This window comes from Mixophyes fleayi, chromosome 2 (assembly GCF_038048845.1).
Source record: "Mixophyes fleayi isolate aMixFle1 chromosome 2, aMixFle1.hap1, whole genome shotgun sequence".
Lineage (NCBI taxonomy): Eukaryota > Metazoa > Chordata > Amphibia > Anura > Limnodynastidae > Mixophyes > Mixophyes fleayi.
The window spans coordinates 114158850-114186664 of record NC_134403.1 but is presented as its reverse complement, the minus strand read 5'-3'; the positions used below and the strand labels follow the sequence as shown (position 1 = coordinate 114186664).

Below are 27815 nucleotides of genomic sequence, written 5' to 3'. Positions count from 1 at the left end.
TGTTTATGGAACACTGTTTCTCTACAGTGAAAATATGTAATTTTCGATGCTTCTATGTAAAGTTTGCTCAGGGTGTAGTGTGTCATGCTATTTCTCAATCCACTCATGAGATATGTGGATCCCTTGGTTGAAATCAGGACCGTTTCCTGCTATGCTTGTCATTTTTTGCTGGATGCTTTTTGCTGCCTTTGTTCTGATGTTTAAAATTATTACTCTGCATACTTTAACTTCACCTTAAGCCTGTTTCATGCTGGAATGACCATATATGCTCTGATTCGTAACATTGCATGCATCCATTAATGTTCATCACATGAGGCAGTGACATGGTTAAGATCTCCATGAATCTTGTGGTTTCTGTCTCTGTACCAGGTGATCAGTTCAGAAGGTACATGGGTACAGCTGGACAAGAACAGCATGGTAGAGTTCTGTGAAAATGATGAAGGCGAGGCTTGGTCCTTGGCTAGAGATGCCGGTGGCAATCAATATCTTCGTCATGAGGATGGCAAGTTCCAAACATTTTAACTCTCTATTTCTACTTTCCCTTTATAATATCAGGAATATTTGCCTTAAAACATCTGTTGACTAACAAACAAAATAAGCGTTACATTATAAGACAACTACATCTATAGAGATTTTTGGATGTGAGCTTTGGAGTAAACTGCAATATTTGGTCTTACTCTGACATTCCAGAACAGTGAAGTTTGGCCCAGTACCAATCTCCTTTATAGCAAACTTCACACAAGACAAATAACTGCTTTTGCTTTGTGCACAAACGCTCATCCAGTGGTGCATATAAGTCAAACACTGATCGTGCCTCTGTATTTCAATACATCAATCAATCTGTAAAGAGACTTTCCATTTTCTAGGACATTAGAAGTCAGTGAGTGATGTGTGGTGCCTCAGTCACAGTGGGATGATAGTGGGGTTGCTTGCTTTTTAATTCGAGCATTTTGACACTGACAGGTAATTGATGGTAATCCCAGAAGTTAACAAATTGTTATGTTCCTCAGCTATGAAGGTCAGCATCATAAAATGCTATCACTAGAGCATTAGCCTAAATCTGTACAAATACAATTAAGAAATTCATTGAAATTATTGCCACTGTAAACATTCAACATGTAAGGATTTGAATTTCTGTAAATTACTATATTGAAGGTCTTTTCTTGTTTAACTATACCAGTCAATGTAAGAAATTAGTTGTGCTTAAAAAAGAACTCCATTTTTTTTCTTTTAGAGTTTTAAACACCCCTTTCTAGGTTACCAAACTGTGGTTGTTTCTTATCTGGGGCTTCACTGTTCTCAAATAACTCACCCAGTGCTGGTAACAGTTCTTTCTCCCAAGGCTTTCCAAGGCAAAGATTGATTGGAAAAAGTCCATAATGCAACATTAATAACTGATTGAATGGTATCTAAGGCTCGATGCCAACTGTACTGTCAGTGTTCTCAAAACACAGAAAGAGAGGTGTACTGTTTAAACTTCACTAGAGATCATTACCAGTGTGAATAGGGAACAGTTTCTGAAGAACTGCCATGGTTCCACCCCTCATTTATGACACCTGTTAATCCCAAAAGTAAAAAGGAACTGGAGTTCTTTAAACCATGTAACCAAATATTTAATACATTGCATATTTCTAGTTGCTGTTCATGTAGATCTAACTCAAATTGATGCAGTTTTCATATTTTATTTTGTTCTCTGTGCCATTTTTACTCCAACAACTCTATACTTAGTTTTTAGTCAGTGTCTATGACCTTTAGATGCATGTGATATCTGACAGCTTAAGTAATGCTTGTGTCCATAAATTTCCAAAATACAGTTATGAGATTTATTATCCAAAATGCCTGGGACTTGGTATTTTCTGGATAAGGGTTTTATTTTTCATAATTTGTAGAATCATACTTTAAATTGTCTAAATTACATTTAAATTGTTTAGTTGAGCTATTTCAGTCCTACTAGGTGGAGGCTTTTGGTGAATCATGTTTGAAACAATCACTCATATATCTCCAATGATTTAACTTTTGCTTTGTTTCTGGTTTTCGGAACAGTCACGAGTTTCCTTAGAAGATCCCATATTTGTGTAACACTAAAACATTTAATATAAAGTAGTGCTGTAAGCGGGCCAGCTACATGTTATAAGTACATAATCACAAAAAAGCTGACTGCTGCATAAAAATAGACCACTTTCCTATGGGTTATTGGGACTGATTTAGCAACTAGCGAATTATGTATCTGGTTTTCATTACTCAGAGCAAGTTTTGGATCACAGCTCTCAGACTCCACCTCCAAGCCCATTTTCCATTCAGATATTTCGTCGTACTGCAAGTGGGAACATCGTGCCGGGATTTGATTACGGCCTTGGAAATAACAAAGGTATGTTTTGCGTTTTTTGTTTTGTGTGTAGTAACTCTTACCATTGAATTAATGTACAATTAATGTGTTTACGTAATTGTATAGTGCACAAAAACTAGGCTGAAGCTACAAACTTTCTTTTGTTTTTAGAGGGTTTTGTTTGTTTTTGCTCCATTTGTAAGCAGAATTGAACAGTGTTTTATATTACAAATGCTATCGCACTAAGGAATGCATTTAACTTAGAATAATCCGTTACATAAGTGAGTTTTCTGTTCTATAACTGGGGAAGTTGACATTTGAATTTGTTTGTTCTGCTAGCTTTTGACCATGATCGCATTATTTTTCTTTCTGTTGTGTGCAGGAAAGTATGACAATACTGTCTACTGTTTTGTTTTATCTTTGAGTAAAGACATTTTTGTGGGAGGCAGCAAGTTTTTTTACACTGAGTGGTTTTCTTCTGCTACTTTCTTTCTCTTCCCATCTATCTAATAGTCTCTTAATAAAGTTAACTACCTCTACTTGGAGTTGGGAAAAGGAGTGGTGAAAAGAGTGAATGGGGGTGTGAATTGTTAGCACACACGTATAGGAAAATTAAATAGTGGTGCATGAAATTTGCTGTTCAGCTGTTTGTCAGAGGCACTGTACAGAAAAACTTTCAATACTTTCTGTGACGGTCACAAATCATGTCACGCCTTTTAAAAATGAAGTTAGCGTGCCTTTAAAACAACACAGCCTGGATTTTACGGCTCCAAAAGCTAGTCAGGTCCGACGCTACCAGTAAGAAAAATTAGGCGGGTGATACTGTAAATCATTAAATGTTATTTATTCTTTGTGGCATCACAGCACTGAGTACCATCCACTGAAATGGAGGAGCAGCAGCTGACCTGGAAGTTGTTGCCTGCTGTTCCTCCATGTTGGCGATGTTTTCACAACCGTTCGTCACACTCCCAGTCTGATAACAGTGGAGATGCCACCCCACCCCTACTCCATGCAAGGTAAGAAGAAGCAGCGGTGGTGGGGGGTCGGTGCAGCAGCTGAAGGGAAGGGCTCTTGCGCTGACCCTAAAGCTAGTACAGCACATGGGTTGCAAAATCCCAATGGTATCTTTTATGAAGAGTTTTCAGTTTGTTTTCCATTTTTTAGAAATATTCCTCGTTTCTTTTTGGAAATCAGTGATATTACTACATGAAACCAGTTAAGATGTTTTATATGTGTGATGTATGTACACTCAATCAGCACTTATCGTACAATATCAGTACTTCTATCCAATATTTATTTTTTTCTGCCCTTCCAAACCAGGACAATTGTAGGTTCAATTCATGACTTTTAAATTCATCAGAAATACTCTCACCAGAAAAGAATGGGAGTAGTGCACAAGTGTGTACAATTTATGTAAACTTGTTGTATCACATAGCAACCAGAGATGCTTTCATTTTTTGAATTGATTGCGATGGGTTACCATCTTTTTTCCCTGTATGTTTTCGCAAGTTACTCAAAGCTGTAGTATAAGGGTATAAGTATATCCATTTGCAGTTTGATTTTGCATTTCAGGTGTGTTGCATTTTCTATGGTCACTGCTGAAACACTGTATATATCCTGCATTATATTATTATATTGTTATAATAATATTGTATTGTTATTTTGCTGGTGAAAGAACTCTGGGGCAACTCATCTGCTGTTTTTTTTTTTGTTTGGAATATTTCCTGTTACGCATCTCTGGATTAAAGGAAGAACTGTTTATTATCCCTATAGTGGACTGTAGAGTTTTACGTCAGAAACATGTGCAATCCTTTAGAATAAAGAAGAGCTGTTAAACGGAACTACAAAGAAAAGCTTTGCTTTTTTGAGGGTTATTAGTTTATTTTCCAGGATAAAATGTTTAATCAGTTTATGTATATACTCATTAATGATTTAACACTTGCCTATCGATAGGTGAAGGCAGCATCCATGTTTGTCAAAATAATGATTACTAGGATCTCTGTTTACACCAGTTTTTGCAAAGTCCAAAACAAGCCTTGACAGAGCTGCTGGTGTCCATGATCCATCCGAATTTGATCAAAGTGCAAAGAATACCATTCAACAAAAAACAGCGCTGATAACTGATGTACACAAAAATAGGAGAGATCAATCCGTGAGGGATATACAAACACTTTATTTAAAATGTTAATACAAATAAACCATAAAATAAACAAAATAAAATCAACACTGGCCAGCGGATAAGGATAGTGCATCAAATAGAACCAATGGAATAGGTATATCATATACTGGAGGTGGAAAAAATATATATTTTCACGGGCCAGAAATTTATAAGTGGTGCTTCTTATATCATCGGTACCAACTAATCTTGTTACAGCAGTGTGGCCACACTTGTACCATCAATCCGGCTCCACTTCATGCATTGTGACTGGGTTACTGGACAGTAACAACTCTCCATTGTGGGATCCCATATTTGCAATCAATTAGAGAGTTATTGTTACGTATATATATTTTTTCCACCTCCAGTATATGATATACCTATTCCATTGGTTCTATTTGATGCACTATCCTTATCCGCTGGCCAGTGTTGATTTTATCTTGTTTATTTTATGGTTTATTTGTATTAACATTTTTAATAAAGTGTTTGTATATCCCTCACGGATTGATCTCTCCTATTTTTGTGTACATCGGTTATCAGCGCTGTTTTTTGTTGTGTTGTATACCTTTTGTTTAGATCTCATTGATCTTTACAGCTGCAGTTACTGATCTACACGTAGTCTCCACGATTTCCCTCATCTCTCCTTGCGCCAGGTGTTTTGGTTTGTTTTTTCAAAGAATACCATTACCTGGGCCATAGAATTGTTTTAAATAACACGTGTACCCTTGGCATTAATTTAATCTTGTTTTAAAATAAATCTGTAATCTATCCTTGTAGTTTTCTTGATCAGCTTACCCTGTTCGCACCTATACTACTTACACTAGTGCACCCTCGCAACTGTTCCAGTTTCCACTCAAAGCCCCACTCGCTCCTCTTGTTTCAGCTGTGCCCTCTTCCAATTAGACTGTAAGCTCTCATGATCAGGGCCCTCACTACTCTTTGTTTTCATGTCTGCGTTTATTTTGTCTACGGTGTATGTCTCTTTTTTTATGTATCTCCACTGTTTGGCACTGCAGAGTGCTGTGGCGCCTTACATATAAACTAATAATAAGCGTTGTCACTTTTCACTGTATTGAAAACAATAGTTAATTGTATAACACTAATGAACTGGTAGTGTTGCATGTCTATATGTGGATTGAGTTGGATTCATTGATTAAAGACTGGGGCTTTTATTGAGACACAAGGACCCCCACACACATAATGTCAAACAGACTTTTTTTGTTTTCTGAAACTATTACATAAAACAACCCCTGTATTTAAAAGTGTAAATTAGAAAACATCTGACCTAAACGGGAATAAGAGGCATTTGTGTGCAAAATAGTTGTTTTCAGAGTTTGCGGACTTGCGTTCTGTGTGCGAGTTTACAGTGGATGTTTTTAGTCTCAAATTTATAAATGCTTAATTAATAATGGTGCTTTAGCCTACAGCAACCAAGCATATATTTGTACAGTAAAGCTGGGTACACACTGCAGAAAATTTCTCTCAGTGCGATATCTTTAACGTCTATACCAATGACTGAAAGTCCCGATCAGCATGCCGACTCGTGTACACACTTCATGATTTTAAACGATTTACCTTCAAATCTGTGCTCTTCATCTACCTACACTGAAGGTCAGAAGTGCATACACACTGCACAATTTGTCCAACATCGTTCCATTATTTGTAGAGATTTTTAGTCCAGTTATGAAATCAAATGAAACGATACAAGGTGCTTTGGTATGATAAAGCAAGATCATGGAAGCATACACACTAATTCATTGTTGGACATAATAGTCGTTTATTGTGTGATTAGCATGATAATCGGGTGAAAAACCTGTAGTGTGTACCCAACTTAAGTAAGCTGCCACTTCAAATATTACTCTTTTTTTATTTTTTTATTTTTTTTCTCTGCCTATTTTTGATAAGCCGTCCTTCACAGGCGGTGTATTTAGACCTGCCAGATGTGCCAAGACAAGTCATAAGATGTCAGTCTTGCACTTTCAGTGTCCTGTTTCTTCTCGTTTAAATTATCCCATGAAAGATGTCACTTCTGATATTGAAATTTGCAGGACGGTAATATAGATTAGATTTATGAAATTACACAACTTCCTGGGGGGTTTTTGTTTGTTTTTTACCTTTTGTAAAGATTGCCCTAATCTGATGTACTCGTTGTACTATGGGAAACCTTTAAAATCGTAATCTGAAGCAAAGTGAACAAAATTAGTAGTGTGTAGGCAGTTGTTATTGTCATTATTTTGCCAAGTCTAAAGATACTTGACATGTGAAAAATCTTCATTCGGATGAAATGCTGAAGGTCTCGACCAATATACATGTGAATGTATCTATTCTTATTGGTTTTGGCTGTTTTATTTTATTGCATGTTACTTAATTCATGAAACCAAAATGTTAGTTATGCAGTTGTAATGTTTCTGTTGTTTAGGGGATAATACAGAAACATGTACATCACACTTAAATTTGGGTTATACAAAATTGTGATGATCAACACCACAATGTGCATCTTCTACTGATAATGCACAACAGAGCCTAATCCTTTTACTCAACTGTAGGTAGTGTTCTACCTTTATGTAATGGAACCAATATCATTAATGTATCTTGCTGGTGCATGTTATAATAGATTTGCATGCAATGCTGGTTATTTTCAACTATTACCAGGCTTTGATTTGATCTTCCTTTTGATCAGTCAGAAGCTGTGATCCTTAGTACATTTTTATGTGACATACCTTTTTTTTTTTTTTATTTCCTTTTAATAATGGGTTGTAGTTTTGACTGTTTTGCCCATTGCAGGTGATCAGCTGAGTGCCTTACTGAATTCCATTCAGTCACGGCCTAGTTTGCCAGCTCCTTCCATCTTTGATCAAGCTGCAAAACCTCCCTCTTCCCTAGTCCACAGCCCATTTGTGTTTGGACAGTCCCCCTCCTTCCAGCAGCCTCAGCCTTCGCTTCAGAGTAAGTCTGTCCGTCTCACGTGCTTATCCATCCATTCTTTCTGAAGCAATGTCATTTGTGTCTTGAGAGACTTCTATCTCTATGCATGCCTAGTTGTTTACGAAAGCAAAAACAAACAAAAAAACAATAACTATAAATTGGTTCATTTTTTTATCAGGTTGTTCTAAACCTGTACCTATAATTTGTAGAAAAGTGCATTGTTGGGGGTTTGATTTTTAAAGTCATGTTTGTATAAAAAAAAAAAAAAGGCTTGGCTTTATCAAGAAAATATTGATTTATCTTCTAACAGCAGAGTTAATAATTACGTCATTCCTGCTAACACATTACGTGTTGTATATATTTCATCCAGTTTCTTGCATCGGCTAGATGTTACTCCTTATAAAGCAGTCTGTTCTGTGCCGACGTGTTATAGTCTTCATTGAAGGACTAACTATATAGTCTTCATGTGAAATTTATATAGCTAGAATGAGAGCTTGGACCTATTCACTTGTGTATTAAGATTCTTTGTTTTGTTAATCTGGTTACATCACTTTTCATGATCAATACTTAGAGAAATTAGATTAAATCATTGTTCATATGCTAACTCTGATTTATTGAGGGTACAGTCATGTGATTGAGGGATTTTATGTAGTGATTGAATATAGCCCTTTTCTACTTTCAATAATTTTGTCTTGCACCTTTTGTGGTGATTTTAATTTAGAAAATGTCTAATGATGGTATATCTATTCTTCTGTAATAGATATAGTTTAACACACCATCTGTAAGGGTTGAGATAATCCATTGTCAAGTAGTTTTACATAAGTACTGGTGATCTGCACATTTCCTTTTATTTTTAGTTTGTGTGCATACAGTGTACTGGCCATTTTCACAGTTACTGTTTAGGGTCTGTTTTATGAGTATTCTTCATTTCATGTACCAGTCACCAGCATCATGGATATCAAATGTTTTATCCTAATATTTAATGTTTGTCGTACTTGTTTTCTCCAAAGGTGAAAATGAATGCACGTTACATATGCATATTTACATATACATTTGTTTTAAGGTATGTGGCATTTCAAATGCTATTATCATTTACCATTCAAGTTCAATATTTGTGTCGAGTTCTGGAATATTTCACTCAATTTCAGTAATTAATTATTGAGCAGCACACTCATTTTTTGTGATTTTCTAGTTTTAAATAGGTTCTATTTAGGTCCAAAAAGGTGCAATAATTACAGTGTGTATATATACAGTTGAATTGATGTATGTTGTGCTAAGGCACATTGCTAATTTTACCAGCAGTAATTAGTTGGTAATAGCCTGGGGGGGGGGGGGAGGGGGGTATTGCTGTAATAATACATTGTTTAAATGTAACGGATGTAACCGGGATAGGACATGGTAATTTCTGAAATAAAATACATGTCTGATTTCTCTGAAACTACAACAGATATTTATTACATACTTTTTTTTTACAATAAACCACGCAGATTGTTTTAGTACAATTTTCAGGAAAGTCATTCTTATTATCTTGACAATATATAATGGAATGTATGTGTAACAAACATAACCTGAAAATTGTCACGGTCTTAACCATCAAATACATTAATCAGGAAATTAAAAAAGGCCCCTTGCATTAACTGGTACAGGGTCATTTACCTTTCTAACAATGTTTTCAGATGGGTACCAGATATCATCATCTTGGTTTGGCCATACCCACCCACCTCTGGCTGGATGCATCACCCGCACACAGAACTTCCCTTTCTCATTTATATCAGTGACAGTCCCATAAAATTAATCATTCTCATACTTTACTACAAAAGAGTCATCTTTCTTAGCTGTGACATTTGCATCAACACTTTGTTGTACAATCAGTGTATGCCTGATAGCCATTACTGAAATAAGACAAAATGGCAGAATGTCATGTGACACACTTACCAGCCCATTTTTTAAACTACTATAGATTGACTGATGCACTGGGAAATTAATTTTATGAATAGCCCAACTTTTTTTTTTCATCACCAATGTCCACTTTTTCTTGGAATTGCCCGTAATGTAAAAACAGGGACATAATACTTGGAAGTTCAAGTTGGTCAAAGTCATGGTTTTTCATTCATTCCCAAAGTCTGATTCAACTCCCCCTTTCTTGCATCTATAACTCTAAGCTAAAAACCCCTAATGGCGCCGTAACGTTAAATGTTTTTAATTGATGTAAAGAAATGTGAATTTGCTATGGACTCTGGGTCCTGGATCTCCCATAATAAATACTCAGTAAAAAGGATTTGGGTGGTAAGCACTGTATATAAAAAATGTATTCAATCCAGATAAGTTTGTCTAAAAGTTGTATTTATTAAACAAAACATATACAACTATCAGACACAACATTAAAACCACCTGCCTAATATTGTGTAGGTCCCCCTCATGGTACCAAAACAGCTCTGACCCATTAAGACTTGAACTCCACAAGACCTCTGAAGCTGTCCTGTGATATCTGGCACTAAGATTGTTAGCAGCAGATCCTGTAAGTCCTGTAAGCTGCGAGGTGGGGCCTCTATTGCCTGTACTTGTTTTTGCAGCACATCCCACAGATGCTTGATCAGACTGAGATCTGGGGAATTTGGGGGCCACAGTTTTTGCAGTGTGGCAGAGCACATTATCCCACTGAGAGGCCACTGCCATCATGGAATACAATTGCATGAAGGGGTGTACTTGGTCTGCAGCAATGTTTAGATATGTGGTACATGTCAAAGTAACATCCACTTGAATGCCAGGTTTCCCAGCAGAACACTATCTCCACCTTGCTGTTCTCCCATAGTACATCTTGGTGCCATCTCTTCCCCAGGTAAACCAGGCACCCGGCCGTCCACATGCTGTAAAAGAAATTGTGATTCATCAGACCAGGCCACCTTCTTCCATTGCTCCATGATCCAGTTCTGGTGCTCACTTGCCCTTTGTAGGTAGTTTTGGCGGTGGACAGGGTCAGCATTGGCACTCTGACTTGCAGCTATGAAGCTCCATATGCAGTAAGCTTCGATGCACTATGAGTTCTGACACCTTCCAATCAGGGTTGCCAACTCTGAAATGAAAAACGAGCAACCGCTAAGTGAAAAACAAGCCCAACCTACAGGGGACAGGGGTGTTATTGTACTGAAAACTACAAAGTTTATTGTTCATTATTAAATAAATATATATAAAGATTTCTACAATCTGTGTTCAATGTCACTATAATGATATTTCACAACACACATTGACTTTTAAAGTTTACTAGAATTTTCATAAATATTGATGGTAATTGTTTTGTAAGCTAAAGATTATTAAAGCAGTGTAACTGCTTAATCTGCAAGGTAGTAAACAGAAGGCCAGAAAAAAAATATGAATGAGAAAGAAAAGTTGGAAACAACTTTGTGGGGTAAGGTTTTTAGCCTTACCCGCAAACAATGGAACAATGAATAAATTCTAAAGAAAATACTATACCTTCTTATATACAGCATCTGGTACAGTAAAACATTTACCAATTGTGTTCTCACTGCTATTAAAATGCATTGAATGAAAAAGTTATTAATTCCAATACTTTATCTACTAAGAATGGTGACCAGTCAGGAACAAATATGACATATATACATGAATATAATTAGACTACTACTCTGTTTCCTTGCAGACAGAGGACATGCAGTTTCACCTTAGGCAATGAATGTGTTAATATATTATCCCTTTAAATGACGTCACAATCATAAATCCTGGAATGGTCCCGGTTGTGCCAGGCTCAGTGATACTAATACTTTTATTCTACATACAGACAGAGCACATATAAATATAATATACAGTGTATATGTAGAGAATATTCGGTACAAGATACATACTACAGACAGATGTACTGACACATGTGACTCCTTTCTCCATTTTAAATCCTCCTGGTTACTGGGGCACTCAGCTATACCCACCCTGTGCATTCCTGCACAGGTTCCCCACTAAAACACACCGAGTGACCCTGATTTCACCTCTTCCTGGTTCTGCCTCTCCATTCAGTCCTGTTGCCACTGTAAGGCACTTGAGGCGGGTTAACCTAGAGTAGCGCGCTTATTGCAAGTTGCAGGCAGCTATAAACTTGAGCTGAGAGCTCCTGCTAACACATACCTACCAACAGCTGAGGTCACGCCAACTTATGAAGAGAGCAGCAGTGTCTAACACTGAAATGTTCTTATACACAATAAGGCAATAAAGCTTTTTTTTTTTGATAGCGATGAACCTGAACTCGACAGACTTCTTTGCAAAGCCAAAAAACCTGCAACTTAAAAAAAAAAACGAACAAGCGGAATTGGCAACTATGCTTCCAATCATACAGAAGTTGCTCAATCAATTAATAGGTTCACAGCAGGTGCTTGGAAGGGTAGGGTTATCCAGAAAGGAAAAAATAAAGAGAAATATCCCCCAGCAACCTTTCTACTATAGCCAGTAATAACTTTCAGTAGTTTTAGCTACAGTAGCTCTTCTGTGGGATTGGACCAGATCGGCTAGCATTTGCTCCCCAGACGCATCAATGAGCCTTGGGAGCCCATGACCCTGTTGCCCGTTCCCTGGTTCTCCTTCCTTGGACCACTTTTTTGGTAAGTACTAACCAGGGGCACCCCTCAATAACTTCTATTTCGGGGAAGCTCTGACCCATCACAATTTGGCCCTTGTCAAAGTAGTTCAGATCTTTACATTTACCCAGTTTTCCTGTTTCATACACGCCAACTTCAACAACTGTTGTTCATTTGGTGCCTAATATATCCCACCCCTTGGCAGGTGCTATATTAACGAGATAACGAGAGATTATTCACGTCACTTGTCAGTGGTTTTGATCGGTGCATATTCAAATGTTATTTATAGGGTATCTTCATAAATAAAGCCTCCAGTTAATATCACCAAACAATCTGTCTGAGTTTTAAAGTTAATCATACTATTGTTTTGATTTGTTAGCCATGTAGCACGCTGAGGGGTCCAGTTATATCATATATAGTACAGACTAATTCATGATCACTGGAAACCTTTTCTTCTTCCTCTTTAGTAATAATATATACCAGGCATCCAGAGGTCTGTAAATGTATATAGAAAGCTCACCAGTATGGAGGCTTATCAGCCTGTCTGCAACAATAATCCCGTCCAATTGTACAATGATCTTAGGTAGTCACTTTAGGCACTGCATGGCAGTCGATCCCGCTGACTCTTATGCGGACAAAGTATATCAATGCTGGTCCCAAACATAACTTTTATAAGTAGGGCAGATACACCTCTGAAGAATTATCCTTAGCATTGCTTGACATGTTTCATCGATAATAGCGATTGTTCTCTAAAGAACAATAAGTAAAAATCATATATCCTTCAAAGTTTAAAGCAACTTGTATTTTTGCTTTAGTTGTCTTAGTCAGCCTGATCACAAGTGCAGTGGAAAAATCTGCCTTCATTGCATCTGTAGAATGTTTTCCCTCTGCATATGTGCCATAATCTAAACTGTAATGGTTCTAATAGTTCATGGATGTGAGACTGAAATACTGAATTATCATGTGTAGCCAAACATCACTTATCTGTCTGAAGTTCATAAGAATAGACCAGCCCCCTGTTCTCCTGTGCGTCCTTTGCTGCTATGTACCCGCTGTCGCTGGACAACGTGCTGCCTGTTTGGGCCAGCTGGAGCAAGGGAGCCTTGCAATATCTGCAACACTCTCCTGCTGATCTGGTGAGCAGACATCTGACAGCAGAACAATAAGAGCAGGGGAGGGTGCACTCGAAGATTTTGGGGAACTCGCTGCGTAGTGTACATGCTGGACCCCAAGTAATCTTATGGGGCCAGGTTTTACTTATTCTGTTCCAATTATCATTTAATGTCTTGTGTGTGAGCCCAAAAGCCAACAAGGAAGACAGCAATTTATTGACCTTGAAAATAGCAATTACATTATTCTGATCTGTAATTAAAGAAAGGATAACAGTTTTTGTTGGACAAACCTGATTAGTGTGGAGAGGTTGTTGATGGGCTGGGAAACCATTTGTATGACTCAAATGTAGAGAAAATGTAGCCGGAGTGAAAATCAAAAAAAATTCATCAGCCAGTTTGGTTGTTTCAGAATAAATTGGGTCAATAATTGTTGTGTGATCCCAATATTATAGTATCTATCTGATCAAATTGTGTTTTACAATACAAAAGTGGAAGTTGCTCAATTAATTTATAGGTTCATGAAAGGTGCTTGAAAGGGTGGACTTATCCAGCAAGGAACAAATACAGAGCAAATCCCCCAGCACACTGCTATAACCAGCAAAGGAGTTGCTATTTCTATTTGTACATAAGAATGCAGAAATCTCAGTTGCACACACTTGCAAATGTATGGAAATCCACCCGCCACTTCACAGCGCTTCTGCTAATAAGGTGGTCCTAACTGTAAACAATGAGAGTCCATATTTTTGGGCCATACATATGTGTTTTTAAATTGAGGGCTATCTTACCAAGATATATAATTCAAACTTCTCCAATTGGCAATATGGCGCCAGCATTCCCCAAAAGCTACTGACACCATGTTCTGGTGCCATATTTCCATTTGGAGGGGTTTGGGACTCTAATTGTTTAGAGTTAGGACCACCCTATTTAGCAGTGAAGTGGTTATAGCAAATTGTGTCTTAATGAGGGGGTTGTGGGCTGACCACCATCTGTTTAGTCAGACCCATCTTATATGCCTAGTTTTTGTGTGGCCACTTTAGGCTCATGCTAAACTTTTTGGTTACTTAATTATTGACAAACATATATAATTGTTTTCTGTGGTGCATGTCACAGAAGTTACCTTTTCCTTTGAAAATAAATTGATTCTACCTTTTTGTAACTAGCTGATAGAGGGAGAATAGAACAGTAGTTTACTTCTAAATTACAAAGCAAACGGCATGACCAGAGCTTTTTTGGAATGTTTATAAAAGTCATTTTGAATGGAGATAATGGTGCACATTTAATTACCTGCAAGGTCCCATAGGAACCAATGTTCTCCCCAGAAAATTTTGCCAGCCTAGTGGCATTGAGTAGTAGCCGGGTGGGGGCATTTATAATACTTTGCAATAATATTGAAAACATTTATTGTCCACACCTGCCAGGAGTGGTGGTCAGTGGTCTAACACACACTGCTCACTGTAGTGCCTGTTCTAATAGGAGAAACAATGGTTTATTCTATTATAAGACTCTGTTGGGCTCCAAGAGCTCTGTGGCAAGTAAAAACAGCCAGGTGATGCACCCGAGAAATAGGTGCTAGGGAGAACACTGAAAACCTTGCATGATGTAGTTAGTTCCCCATGATGTTTCTGATAGTAACCTTCACTCATGCTTGGTGTGAGCAAAGATTAGTTTTTTATATAGTAGTGCCCGGTTTTATTGTGCAGAAACTCATTTTGCGCGGTTCCTATGTGACCTCGCGGCTAACTGTAAGCAAAATTTTTGACTCTTGATGAATTTTACCCTGCAAGAGGTTTTTCCCTGTAATGCACATCTCAAATTGAAAAATCAGTTCTGAGTTGCGCACACACATGGATGTGATTTATATTGTCTTCATTAAAGTGATGGAGGAGAGGTCTGCTGCGCATGTGATTTTGAGTAGGAGAGTGCTTTGCACACTCTCCCTGATCTGTAAGAAGTCCCCCTTTACTTACTGAACATGCAAAACTGCTCTGCTTCTGAGCGCAATGATACTGATATGTGACTTGCTTGCACTGTCCACTCAGCACAAATCAGTTCAGAGTTGTGAGCAAGCACAAAGTATGCACATTGTATGTATAAACTCATAGATGTGCAATTTTACTGTATCATTTTAATTAAAACCTTACTTTATTATTCTGACAGTTAATAGTGGAAGGAACAGTCTGCATGCCTCCAGTCCTCTCCTCACATCATTAGACTGCCCCAGTCAGACACAACTCTGTCCTCACTAACATAATCACATAAGTTGATATGCAACAACCTTACACAAGGTCAACACTGTTAACATAATGAATGTGGCTACTGGTGGTTTTATTAGACAAAAGCGAGGACATCACAGGTAAGAGGTGGTTGAAGATTTACTAGGGTCTACACACATTATTGTTTTCACCCATATTTTGAAAATGTAAGTGTATTTCTTATAAATTTAAATAAATAACATGAAAGGAATTTGGATAATGTTTATGTATTATATTTATATGCAACATGAGGATCAAGTTACTTTACAGTGTGACTGGGTAGTTTATGCTTGACTCTTTGGTTTACTATTTGTGGATTTGCAGAAATCATTGAGTTAAATGGGAGTTATGAATTTGTATGCCAAAACCTGCACAAAAACATAACACTTTTTTCTTTGGGCCACAACAGCCTTGTAAATGTTTTTACTTTGCCAAACAAGATATATAAAGTACCAAAAATGCTTCTGTCAATTGATATGTTTTGTAAAATGTCTTGTTTGCTAAAATCTTTGCTACTTTTGTACAACTGTTTTCCATTGTAGACCCCACACCATGCAGTGTTTCTCGTGAGCCTATTAACAAAAGTAACGCTCATCCTGCATCTGCTTTCTCACCTCTTTCTGTCAAACCAAAGGGTGGGTATGCATGCTTCTCATCCCACTTGTTTACTTGGCACACTTTCCATTAAGCAAAGCTGTATATTAGGTGTTCTACTTAACAATAAGTAGTATGTTTAAGCTTAATTACTCATTTATCTAATAGATTGACATACAATAGAATAAACAACCTGCAATTGTCAATGGAGTACAGTATAAGAAATGTGTTGTTAAATTCAAGAATCAATATCACTTAAATACAGATCTCAAACGGTTGTGTATTTTGTTTTACGTATTGTTTTATGTTTTGTTTTTTTTTAACAAAAACTGTCATTGCATCTGTCAGAATGTTTCACAATACAGTGAATTGCATTAAGTAGCACGTTTTTACTATATTTATCAAGGGGTTGTCCTATTTTTGGCAACATCCCTTTCAGGTCCTTCTGCTCTGTGAATTGTATACCTAATTGGTACATTTGAGAGGGGGATGTCCTGAGGTGTTAAAGTCCTTTTAAAAGAAAAAAAAACACCAACACTTTTTAATGGTTTTTTATCAACTATCTTTTACAGAACATGTGAAAGGTACAGAGATCAAGCTTTGAATTATTACTATATTTACATCAATGTCTTACACATTTTATACATACAGCAACCACATCATTTGGCTATCCAGCTACAAATTAATTTATTTTTACATTCTGTATATTTGTTTACTACTTGTTTGAAAGTATTGTACATATTTTTCTGAACTGCCCTATATGTGTTAAATGTTTGATTTGTAAATATTTTTCCACAACCATTGTTAAAAATGCTAGGCAGGAGAAGCTAAAGAGCTTCCCAGGATCTTTTAGAGCCATAGAATTGAGGCCATATCTCATCTCCAGACCGCCAGTTGAGCAACTATAGTTCAGGCAGCTTGTCAATGGATGCTTTCCTGACAAGCTAGTTCTATGCCCATTATTTTATTTTTGCGGACACAAGAAGTTTGTACCGGCTCTACCTTTTACTGTATAACTATATGGATTAATGCTCTAGCAGTTAGTTTAGAACTAAAGAATGTGCTCACTTGGTTTTTTTGTGGGGTTTTTTTTGTTGTTTTTTTTAAATTGAAACCTAACTGGTAATTTTTGTGAGTATCTGTCGCTCCCTTTCTGCTTTGAATCAACAGTTTGTCCTGTACATTCTGGCCCGTGCTACTGTGTCAATCACCAAAGTCGGTGGTTTTTTGTACTGAGAATTTACAGGCTGCTCATGTCAGCAGATGCACACAGTGGGAACAGACCACCGGTGTACTTATGGCTCAGAGTATATATCAGACAAAATGTTCTGTAGCATGTCTGAATACAGTCCAGTCTTGCTATAAAGTGCCTAGTAAAGTATGAAATAAATCTATTCTTTAAAAAACAACCTTGCACATATGGAAGAGGGACAGCACACCTTTGCACCTGTCATTTTGAAATAAAATCAATTTTTTTTCAGTTTTTTTAATAAACTTAGAGGAAACGTCAGGCCTAGGTTTAGGGGTTAAGATTTAGAAGTTGCAACTAGGGGATGAAACATCGGGCACAAATGTTTATGTACCAGCCTTGCTATTCACCCCTTGGCACAGGCAGAACTCAACATGCTACCGAGAACTAGTCCCACCTCCCAAATTTACCCCACTGTACATCTTACCCTCCACCCCAAACCAACGACCAATGTTCTGTAAGCAGGATAATTATAATAATAATTTAAACCTAGTACCCTGAAATTATAGTAAAAAAAAAAAATGTTATAAGGGATTTTATTTTAAAAGGGCGTTCTTCGGTGGACACTGCCTGTGATACAGTGGATACCAATTTTTATTTAACAATCTTGTTTTTCTTATAATGTATATTACTTTTGCACAGGCACAGAATAGATTGAATTTACAATTTGCCTGTATGATATATAGCCGTTTAAATCCGATAATGTTCCTTTAGGCATAATGAAAACCAGTAAAAATAGAGCATGGCTGTCTTGTCAACAGTAGTAGACATATACCTTAAAGTCGACCACATTTGGGGGTAGAACAGTTCATTTCACTGGACTGTAAGGCCACAGTACATTGTGGCCACCTAATGCCTGCACACACATGTGGCCACTGGCCACACCTACCTGTAAAGAATACAATTAGTTTGACACACATGCAATGCAATTACAGTAAGACCAATTTTAATTTAAAATTAACCAGACTAATAGTCGCTGCATGTGTGGCCAGCATTGGTTTAGCCCATAATTTACATTTATGTCTAATGCACTGTGATTGTGCCAACTTCCACTTTAGCTATTTGTGCACGTGTGATCATTCATTGCATTTCAGTCTGCTAAATGTTTGTTCTTAAAGTGGCCACATTGAGCCATTTAGCCTGATTTGTATCCAATGTATGGCACCAGTAGTGCAGTGCACCAGTGACCACCTCTTTTATAAGCAAACCCAGCTAGAGTGTGCAAATTTGTGGCTGACAGTTGTCCACCTTTATGCATTTAATACATTGGCTGGCTGAATCATTTTTGGTTGGTTATAATAGAAATGTATTTTTTATTTACTGATCTTAAATATTTATGTAATTTTATGTATTTTATTCTAAATGAACATTTTTTGTTTTAGAAGTTGAGCATGAATTCTGCTGCAGGGTCTAATTTTGTTTAGTTACATGGAAGAAAAATAATAATGTATTTATTTACACTGTGTCATGCAGATGAAAGGGGTCAACTAGCTATAACCGCCAAGCCAGTTGCTACAGTGAACAAATCAGACTTGCCTTCAAAACACAGAGTTGAAAGCAAATCTCCGAAACCAGATGGACGAGTAAGTCGCTTTAATGCTGAACAGAAGAAGCCTGGAAATAATGAAGGGCTCACAGCAAGCGAATCTCTTCTCCTGAAGTGTGATGCTGCAAAACTGAGATCAGATTCTCACAGCCGATCTCTGTCACCAAACCACAACACTCTCCAGATTCTGAAATCGGATGGAAAAGCATCTGGTCTGAGATCCGAATCTCCTGGACCAGGCTCACGTTCCACCTCACCAAAGCCAAAAACTGTGCCTGCAGGAAAGCTTACTATGTCTAGTCCAGCTGCAACACGCTCAGCATCTCCACAAGAGAAAAATCTACCTCAAAAAGCTGCTGGTCCTGCAAAGACCAAACTTGAACCACCACGGGAAAGATCCAAGTCTGATTCCTATACTCTAGATCCTGATACACTGCGCAAAAAGAAAGTACCTTTCACTGAACCATTAAGAGGGCGATCCACTTCACCCAAGCCAAAAACGTCACAGAAAGATGGCAAATCTGCAGGTGGCAGCGAAAACAGAGCTCCTTCTCCGCATGTTGTTCAAGAAAATCTGCACAGTGAGGTTGTTGAAGTTTGCTCCTCTAGTACTTTAAAGACGAACAGCATTATAGACAGCACTTGTGAGGACATTACAGAGCTAAAAAGTGTTGATGATGATGGTTCATCCAAAGTCCATTTTAGCATTGGAAAAGCACCCCTAAAAGAAGAGCAAGATACACGAGCATCTCCCAAAGCAAGTCGCAAAAGTGCTGGTAGGCATGTTCGACCCAAAAAAGAGAAAACAAACCTTCTTTTCAAAGAAGCATCAAGATCTGCTGAGCCAGCAAAGGAAGCAATGTCTCCTTCTGTAGCTGAGTGTTCAAGAGCTGTGTTTGCAGCTTTTCTTTGGCATGAAGGTATAGTTCATGATGCCATGGCTTGTTCTTCTTTTCTGAAATTTAATCCAGAACTATCCAAAGAACACGCACCCATTAGAAGTAGCCTTAACAGCCAGCAACCTACAGAAGAAAAAGAAGTCAAGTTAAAGAACAGGCACTCTATAGAAATATCATCAGCTCTCAGTATGTTTCATATTTCACCTCATGGGCCAGATATATCAAAAATGGTCAGTATTAATAAGAACAAAGTCTTGTCAATGCTCACAGAACGCACTCTCCATGAGAAGTGCGAGGATGGCAAACATGAGACTTCCCTGTTTGAGGTGTCCAACCATCATCCTGTTAAGTCAAGACCCCCTCTTCCCTTAACACTTCAACACCTTGTAGCCTTTTGGGAAGATATTTCATTAGCCACCATAAAAGCAGCCTCCCAAAATATGATCTTCCCCAGCCCTGGTTCTTGTGCTGTGTTAAAGAAAAAAGAAGGTGAAAAGGATGGCAAGAAAGCCAAGAAGGAGAAAAAGAAGAAGGACAAAGCAGAAGCTAGGCCACGTGGTAATTTGTTTGGTGAAATGGCCCAGCTGTCCGTGGGAGGGCCTGAGAAAGACACAATATGTGAGCTGTGTGGCGAATCTCACCCATATCCAGTGACATATCACATGCGGCAGGCTCATCCAGGTATGTTTAGCACTTGTCTCCTAGTGGGTAAAGGTTTGCTGCTGCACAATGTATTCTGTTAGGTCTTTCATCTTTTTTTGCTCCATCTTTGATAATTTTATATTTTTTTTGTGCAGCATAAGTAGAACTTTCTGTTTCTGAAACCCATAATTTAACAGGTACATGAAAACAAATTTATATTATTCACCTACATGAAAATGTTTCCTTCTCTTGGCGCCAATGCAACCTACCTTCAATTTGTCCTGTTGTATGTTACCAACATTTCTTACTGAACTTAAACAGAAATGTATTTTTAAGATTGATTTTAATATGTTAGATTAACGTATTAATGTGATTTTAGCTGCATAAGTTAAAACCCCACTGGGCTTATGAGTCTCTTTATTAGTACAACTAAGAAACCGTGAAATGGAACTTTATTTCAGGGCTCTCTATTGAAAGATTTGCACATGAATAAGAGTTGTGAAAAACACAAAAATATTTAAAAGTATATTTTTTTTAATGATGTGGTCCTTTTATTATTATGTGTTTTACATGTAACCAGATTTATTTACTTTTAGTAGACATGTCAAATAATGAAATTTTAGATTTTGATTTATTTCTGTTCCTCCATTTAAGGCTGTGGAAGATATGCTGGTGGTCAAGGATATAACAGCATAGGGCACTTTTGTGGCGGATGGGCAGGGAACTGTGGTGATGGAGGAGTGGGTGGAAGCACTTGGTACTTAGTCTGTGACCGCTGCAGAGAGAAGTATCTCCGAGAGAAACAAGCAGCGGTAAGGGAAAAGGTAATAAAGGCTGTTCTGCTCTTTTGGACTAGACAAATGCCTTATTTACTAATTTCATCCACATTTAATAAATAATATGTTGAGTCTGTGATATTCAGTCACATTCATTAAAATGTGACGCTGGAAGTAAAGGAAGATCTGACACTTATATTTACAGGTGAAGCAATCCAGACGGAAGCCGGTGCAGGTGAAAATCCCCCGTGCTTTGCCCACCATGGAAGCTCACCAAGTAATAAAAGCCAATGCACTCTTCCTGCTTTCCTTGAGCAGTGCAGCAGAGCCAAGCATTCTGTGTTACCATCCTCCAAAGCCTCTTCTGTCCCAGCTGCCCAGTGTGAAAGAGGGCATTTCTGAAGACCTGCCTCCTAAAATACAGTGCCTCTACCTGCAGACTTTGGCAAGGTAAATAAGCTTTTTCTTACATGAAACATAGTGTCAGCACAAGTGTTAGAGTACCTGTCACCCAAATGTTTATTTACTGTATTTTTTTTTTCTACACGCTTTTCCATATTGTCATGAAATTATTTACTCAGGTGTTACACCAGAGTACAGGTATACCAAATATGTGTACTTTACACAAGCTCTAATGAAGTTATGGAGACAGAGATGCACTTTTTAGTTAGTTTGAAATGCCTTTTTTTTTTTTTTTTTTTTTAATATGTAACCTGTAATGTGACTTTGTCAAAGTGCAAAAACCTTTACTATGGAATTGAGATAATAGGGCTGGTGAGGGTAAACAACATTTGGTGTCTTGGTGTTATGTTCATTGGTGTGAACAATGATTATTCAGTGTTATATTCAAGCATTTTTGTATGACTTGACATTCTTACAAAATGCGTCCATGTCTCAGAGTCTCGGTGGAACATTTTTAAGGTGAGTTGGAGGGAGACATTATTTTAACTACTTGTATTTATTTATTTTCAATTTGTTTTTTTTCAGTGTTTAACTTTAAAGGCTTTTTATCTTTTCTTTAAATTAGGGGTTCCGAGGGACTTGATCCAAGCCTCCTATGCACCTCTTTGTAAGATCCTCTGTAATTCAGATCTAGTGCTATGTGACTTGTAATTAAAGTGATCATATATTTCTGCAGTACAGAAAGGCACAGATTGTCCCTCCGCTCTGCCCCTCTCTACAAGCAGTCTCGATCATCATGATGCTTTTGTTGGGAGTCTCTTGCAACTCTATGCAGATGTTCTGCAATGAGGCACAGTGCAGTCATATTGAACGCTGTGTTATACCAGGTGCATGCCTGGAAGTAGAATTACACATCTCACTGGCATGCTGCTGGATCCATGTCAGCCTTGGTCCTGTCTGGTAGGGGAGCAGAAAAGCACCTGCTTGCTGGGTGTACAACAGCACATTAGAACATAGATCTGTGTTGGGCAGTCACTAAATGAGTCTGATCCTCCCATGTACCAGTAACAGCCATGCTCATTGTGCTCCTGAGAAACAGTCTGTTGCATCATCAAATTGCCAGCTTTCAGTACATTGTATTTTAATGATCACATGGGAACTGGAACTTCTGCTAACGGTTAAATTAAATAGTGCCCTGATACATAGAAGAAGTGGCACAGTTTTATAGCTGATTATGTGTTCGAGTGGCATGTATGTTAATAACTTTACATTGCAATTATGCTTTTGTTGTTCTAATATTAATGCTGTAATGTTTCAAATTGCATGACTGGTACAGTTTAAAAGGAACAGGAAATTTACTGATGAGACTATATTTTAGGGTTGTTTTCAGAATATTTTTTATTTAATGTGGAAGAAGAGAAAGATGCTATAAATTATGACTTTACATTTCACTTACTGTTCTTGATGGAAGTTGCATTCATGCTCTTCTACACTTTTATATCACAGACATCATCATGAAAACTTTGTTGGATATCCGGATGACAACCTTTTCCAGGATGAAATGAGATATCTTCGATCTACATCAGTACCTGCTCCTTACATATCAGTCACTCCTGATGCATGTCCAAATGTCTTTGAGGAACCAGAGAACAACATGAAATCAATGCCTCCCAGGTATTTCTCTGACATTTTGAGATTTATTTTCTGATCTAATTAAATTTGTATTAAATGTGTTATAGCTTTGTACTTAAAGGGGAAATTGACTTGGAATAGTAACTGTTCCCTCTAAGTAGAAATTCAGGTTCATTACCGATTTGAATCATATTTAAATGGATTACAGTAGTAAACTTTTTTGGCAGAAATATAATTTACAATAAAGTAGTAGTTGCTGGACTCTAGCTATAAAAGACTGTTTATTTTCTGGTTATTTCAGCAATTGATAGATTCAAGTGTGTTACATTTGATATTGTTTTTTCTTAATTTGTAGCCTTGAAACAAGCCCTATTACAGACACTGACTCCGCTAAACGCACAGTCTTCCAACGATCTTACTCTGTTGTGGCCTCGGAGTATGACAAGCAGCACTCTGTCCTTCAGCCACGGGTGAAAGCTATTCCTAGGCGCAGAGTCAACAGTGGAGATGCTGGTAAAATGAAACTACCGCTGACTGTGGAGATATGATTCCATATAGAAGAACTAATTGTATTGTATTTAAATATCACTACATTTAAAGCCTTTTGTCTTGTTTGTTCATACTTCAGTTGATTCAAACTTTGCAAGTAGAATTATGGTACATGTTTATTGCTAAATTGCGTGCTATTGTTTTGCTTAATATTATTAGAATGGTATGCTCTGTTGCTGGGTTGTATTGTACTTGCTAGCAAAATGTTTGTTATCCATAAAGCATAATAGATTATGAGGCTCTTTGAAGATTATTAATCCACTAATTTTGTTCATTATGCCACAGAAGTTGGTTCCTCGTTGTTAAGACATCCGTCTCCAGAGCTGTCACGCTTGATTTCTGCCCATAGTTCCTTGTCAAAAGGAGAGAGAAATTTTCAGTGGCCTGTCTTGGCATTTGTTATCCAGCACCACGATCTAGAAGGTCTAGAAATTGCCATGAAACAGGCGCTAAGGAAATCTGCCTGCCGGGTCTTTGCTATGGAGGCAAGTAATTCTGCAGATTGTGCTAGAGTTAGACTGCTTAAATGTCATAATTCTTAGGTGCAGTCAGCCATTGTCTGCTTTTATCAGATAAGTTTGCGTATATTTCATGTGAATTTCCTTAGCTTGTTGACTAAACTCTGGGGAAAATGTTTGTCTCTATAAGTAAATGTCACTTTTTGTAAATAGTCTAGAAAACTGGTTTTTGCTGCATTCTAAAATACCCTGCTATTTCTTTATATTGCTTTTTGTAAGCCAGACCTGTTCCTATGTTTTAGGCATTCAATTGGCTGCTTTGCAATGTCATCCAGACAACTTCTCTACATGATATATTATGGCACTTTGTGGTGTCTCTCACTCCTGCCCCCATGGAACCAGAGGAGGAAGAAGATGAGGAGAATAAGGCAAATAAAGAGAATGCAGAACAAGTATGTACTGTCAGTATCTCCAGCACCATTTACTGTCTTCTATTGTGTGTTTGTTTTCTTTTGTTATTTTTGTTTCCGTAACTCCATAGTAAATATTTTGCAATGTCATATACTGGCTTCTCATAAAAAGTGAGTTTAATTTTTATCCCATGGAGGAAACTTTTACACATTTTTTTTTTAGTCAACGTAAGCTTATCCATTAAACAAATGGACACACAACTAGCAGAAAGTGATTCTGTTGCTGTAATTGTGTCGAAGTATACATTGTTTTTTATATGCTAGTGGGTTTCTAATGCCCCTTTGTTTATAATATAACCTTTTCATTATTTGTGTGTTTCAGGAAAAAGACACAAGAGTGTGTGAGCACCCACTTTCAGACATAGTTATTGCTGGTGAAGCAGCACATCCCTTGCCCGACACATTCCACCGTCTTCTCCAAACTATTTCTGATTTAATGATGTCACTTCCTGGTGGTAGCTCTCTGCAACAGATGGCACTGAGGTGACTATAGAACAGCGAAGTCGAAGAAAGATCACTCTAATTGTAATCATGGTGCAAAAACTCTAGCTGTACATGTCCTTTAAATGGAAGAGTTTGTTGTTTGTGTAGAAGTGATTGATTAAAAAAAAAACGGGCTGGCATCATTTATATTCCACCTGAGCAGAGATTTGCATTGGACAGTTGCACCCAGAATTCTCCCATTTTTTTTAAAGGATAGAGATGAGTTGACCTGTCCCAACTACTCTCAGGTGGCTCAGTTAAGATCAGTTTATTAGCTATAACATTTCTCACTTGAAATAGCATTTCAACAAAGTGTACATAGATTTTGATTGTTGGTAAGAGAGAATCTACAGTCAAGAGACAAGACTTAGGATGTAGGGAAACTGTTATGTCCATATTATAGTGAAGAATACAGATGATTTTGGCCCAGATTCAAGTAAAACATTTGCCCAGATTAAATGGGAATACATTGTTTAGAGAATACAGCATAGCATTCTGATCATTATTTTTGTAAGTTGATTGTTTCTAGACTCCACTTTGAATAATTCACCCAATAATTCGCTACCATTTGGAAATACAAGTTTAATATCCCTATGTCGGCCTCCCACTTAATTTTACTGGGTTTTCTAATGGAAAATGCTATTTTAGGTAGAAGACAGGGGAGTACACTAGAAATGAGACCCTTAGAACTAGTATTATCTGGCAAATTTGGACTAGGAAAATTAGACAATGGTGGAAGGTGGCACAGCATCAGCGGTAAAGCATGTCTTAACTGTAGATATCTGATGCCATAATGACTTGAAATGCTGAATACCAACAAAGAATGTTTCAACTTTTATTTTATATCAGGTGCTGGAGTCTTAAGTTCAAGCAGTCTGACCACCAGTTTCTTCACCAGAGTAACGTATTTCATCACATTAACAACATCCTTTCAAAGTCCGATGACGGCGATAGTGAGGAAAGTTTCAACATCAGTGTGCAGTCTGGTTTTGAAGCAATGAACCAGGTAATTCTCATGTTATGTTGTCAGCACAACGAAATGTTTGATTTCTTTAGTTAATTTCTGTTCTGTAATTATTCATTTCTAAATATATGGTACTTGTTCAGCTGTCAAAATTTTATATGATTGTTAAGTTTCATATTTAAATTTATAGCATAAACATGATAAAGCATGACAAAAATATGTCTAACAACCTTTACTGGGAAGTTATCAGCTTATAGTTGACATCAAAATGAGGGACGTTAATGCAGCTCCCTGTGTGAGGAATTACTATAGTGGGCACCTCCAAAATGTTTAAAAAAAAATAAAAATATCAAATTCGTTTTGTACCCTTAATTTAAAATATATTTAATATTTATGCCATTATTATATTTAATATGACACCACATTCAAGGCTTTCGTGTCAAAGTACAAACTTCTGTTTATACACTTGCTTGACGATGACATTTAAACATGTCACCAAACAATGTGTGAATGTGGCCACTGGGTGGCACTATTCAGTTTCTTATATTTGCTTTAACATAGTAAATAATGTGACTTATTTGTTAATATGCAGAAAAATAAGTTATCTGTACGCTTTAGGTAACTCAATTGAAAAAAAGATGAATTGCCTTATACCACAACAGTGCTGCAGTTTACCCAGTGCAGAATTGTTTGTTGATTTTAAACTACTCTGCTAATCTTCCAGTTCATAATGCACCCTGAACGTGAATTGCATTTGTTTTTCTTACAGGAACTGTGTTTGGTGACTGCCCTAAAAGACCTGACTAGTATTGTGGACATTAAAACTTCTAGCAGACCAGCTATGATAGGAAGTTTAACGGATGGGTCTACAGAAACATTCTGGGAGTCAGGAGATGAAGATAAGAATAAAACAAAGAGCATCACAATAAATTGCGTCAAAGGCATAAACGCACGCTATGTATCGGTTCATGTAGACAACTCTCGCGACTTAGGGGTATCTATAACTACTACATAATATTGCATTCTGAAGAGTTCATGCTAATTTGTTTGGTACAGAACACATTAAGAACATTTTTATGTAGTTCCAGCTAGAACACAAACCCAGGAGATTCAGGTTTAAAAAAAAATATTGGCCTAGTAGAAATTTATGTAATGTGTAGTTTCATTTACCTTTCATGACTCTGCTCACACCAAAGGGTACATAGAAGACACCAATCACATTTATATCCATTGTCAGATGTACATTGCCAGAAATATGGTTTCCCATGCACAACTCAAGTTAAATGCTTCAGTTGTCATAATATGCATCATCATTGTATAAAATAATTTTCTATTAATAGAAGTATGTTCATTTCTCTATCCTCCTATTGGGGAACCATGGGACTAGTTTAAGAACTTTGTTCACTAGCCTTAGCTCCTCCCTTTTTATACCCCATTTCCTGTATAGTTTAGTTTAAGTGCCTGTCAATTCTGGGTTTTTGTTAGGGCTCTGCAGCCCTGTTCACTTTTATTTTATTTTATTTAGTGTTTTCAATCAAGGCTTCTGTATCCTGTCAAATTACATTATGTTAATTCTGCTCTTCTGCTGTTTGGTCGTGGTTGTTTGACTCCCCTTCCTTGGGGCCTTAGAATTAACCTGAGGAACTACAAGGGGTTGCAGATGGTAGAGGTCTGTCAGCATGTTACAATTAACAAGTTAACTAGTTAAGTGCCAACTCCACGCTCCCCTCATTTAACACCATAGTAGCAGTGTCCCTCAGATGGAGTCAGAGTAATGGCTTTATAGCAAGTATAAAAAATCCTC

General features: G+C 37.4%; 1 protein-coding gene across 17 annotated transcripts in view; it reads left to right on the top strand.

Moving 5' to 3' along the window:
- MYCBP2 (MYC binding protein 2) overlaps positions 1-27815 on the top strand; it is a 216616-nt gene that overhangs the window by 169457 nt on the left and 19344 nt on the right. For 8 of the 17 annotated variants that reach the window (XM_075199857.1, XM_075199849.1, XM_075199855.1 and 5 more), the window contains 14 exons: positions 370-502; positions 2246-2368; positions 7266-7427; positions 15890-15982; positions 18664-20316; positions 20932-21101; positions 21259-21503; positions 22962-23129; positions 23443-23600; positions 23922-24121; positions 24397-24555; positions 24887-25047; positions 25897-26053; positions 26781-27005. In XM_075199857.1, the coding sequence (XP_075055958.1) occupies positions 370-502; positions 2246-2368; positions 7266-7427; positions 15890-15982; positions 18664-20316; positions 20932-21101; positions 21259-21503; positions 22962-23129; positions 23443-23600; positions 23922-24121; positions 24397-24555; positions 24887-25047; positions 25897-26053; positions 26781-27005 (3807 nt within the window). The remainder of the gene's footprint in view (positions 1-369; positions 503-2245; positions 2369-7265; positions 7428-15889; positions 15983-18663; positions 20317-20931; positions 21102-21258; positions 21504-22961; positions 23130-23442; positions 23601-23921; positions 24122-24396; positions 24556-24886; positions 25048-25896; positions 26054-26780; positions 27006-27815) is intronic. The other 9 variants (XM_075199865.1, XM_075199850.1, XM_075199864.1 and 6 more) reach the window with 7 other exon arrangements.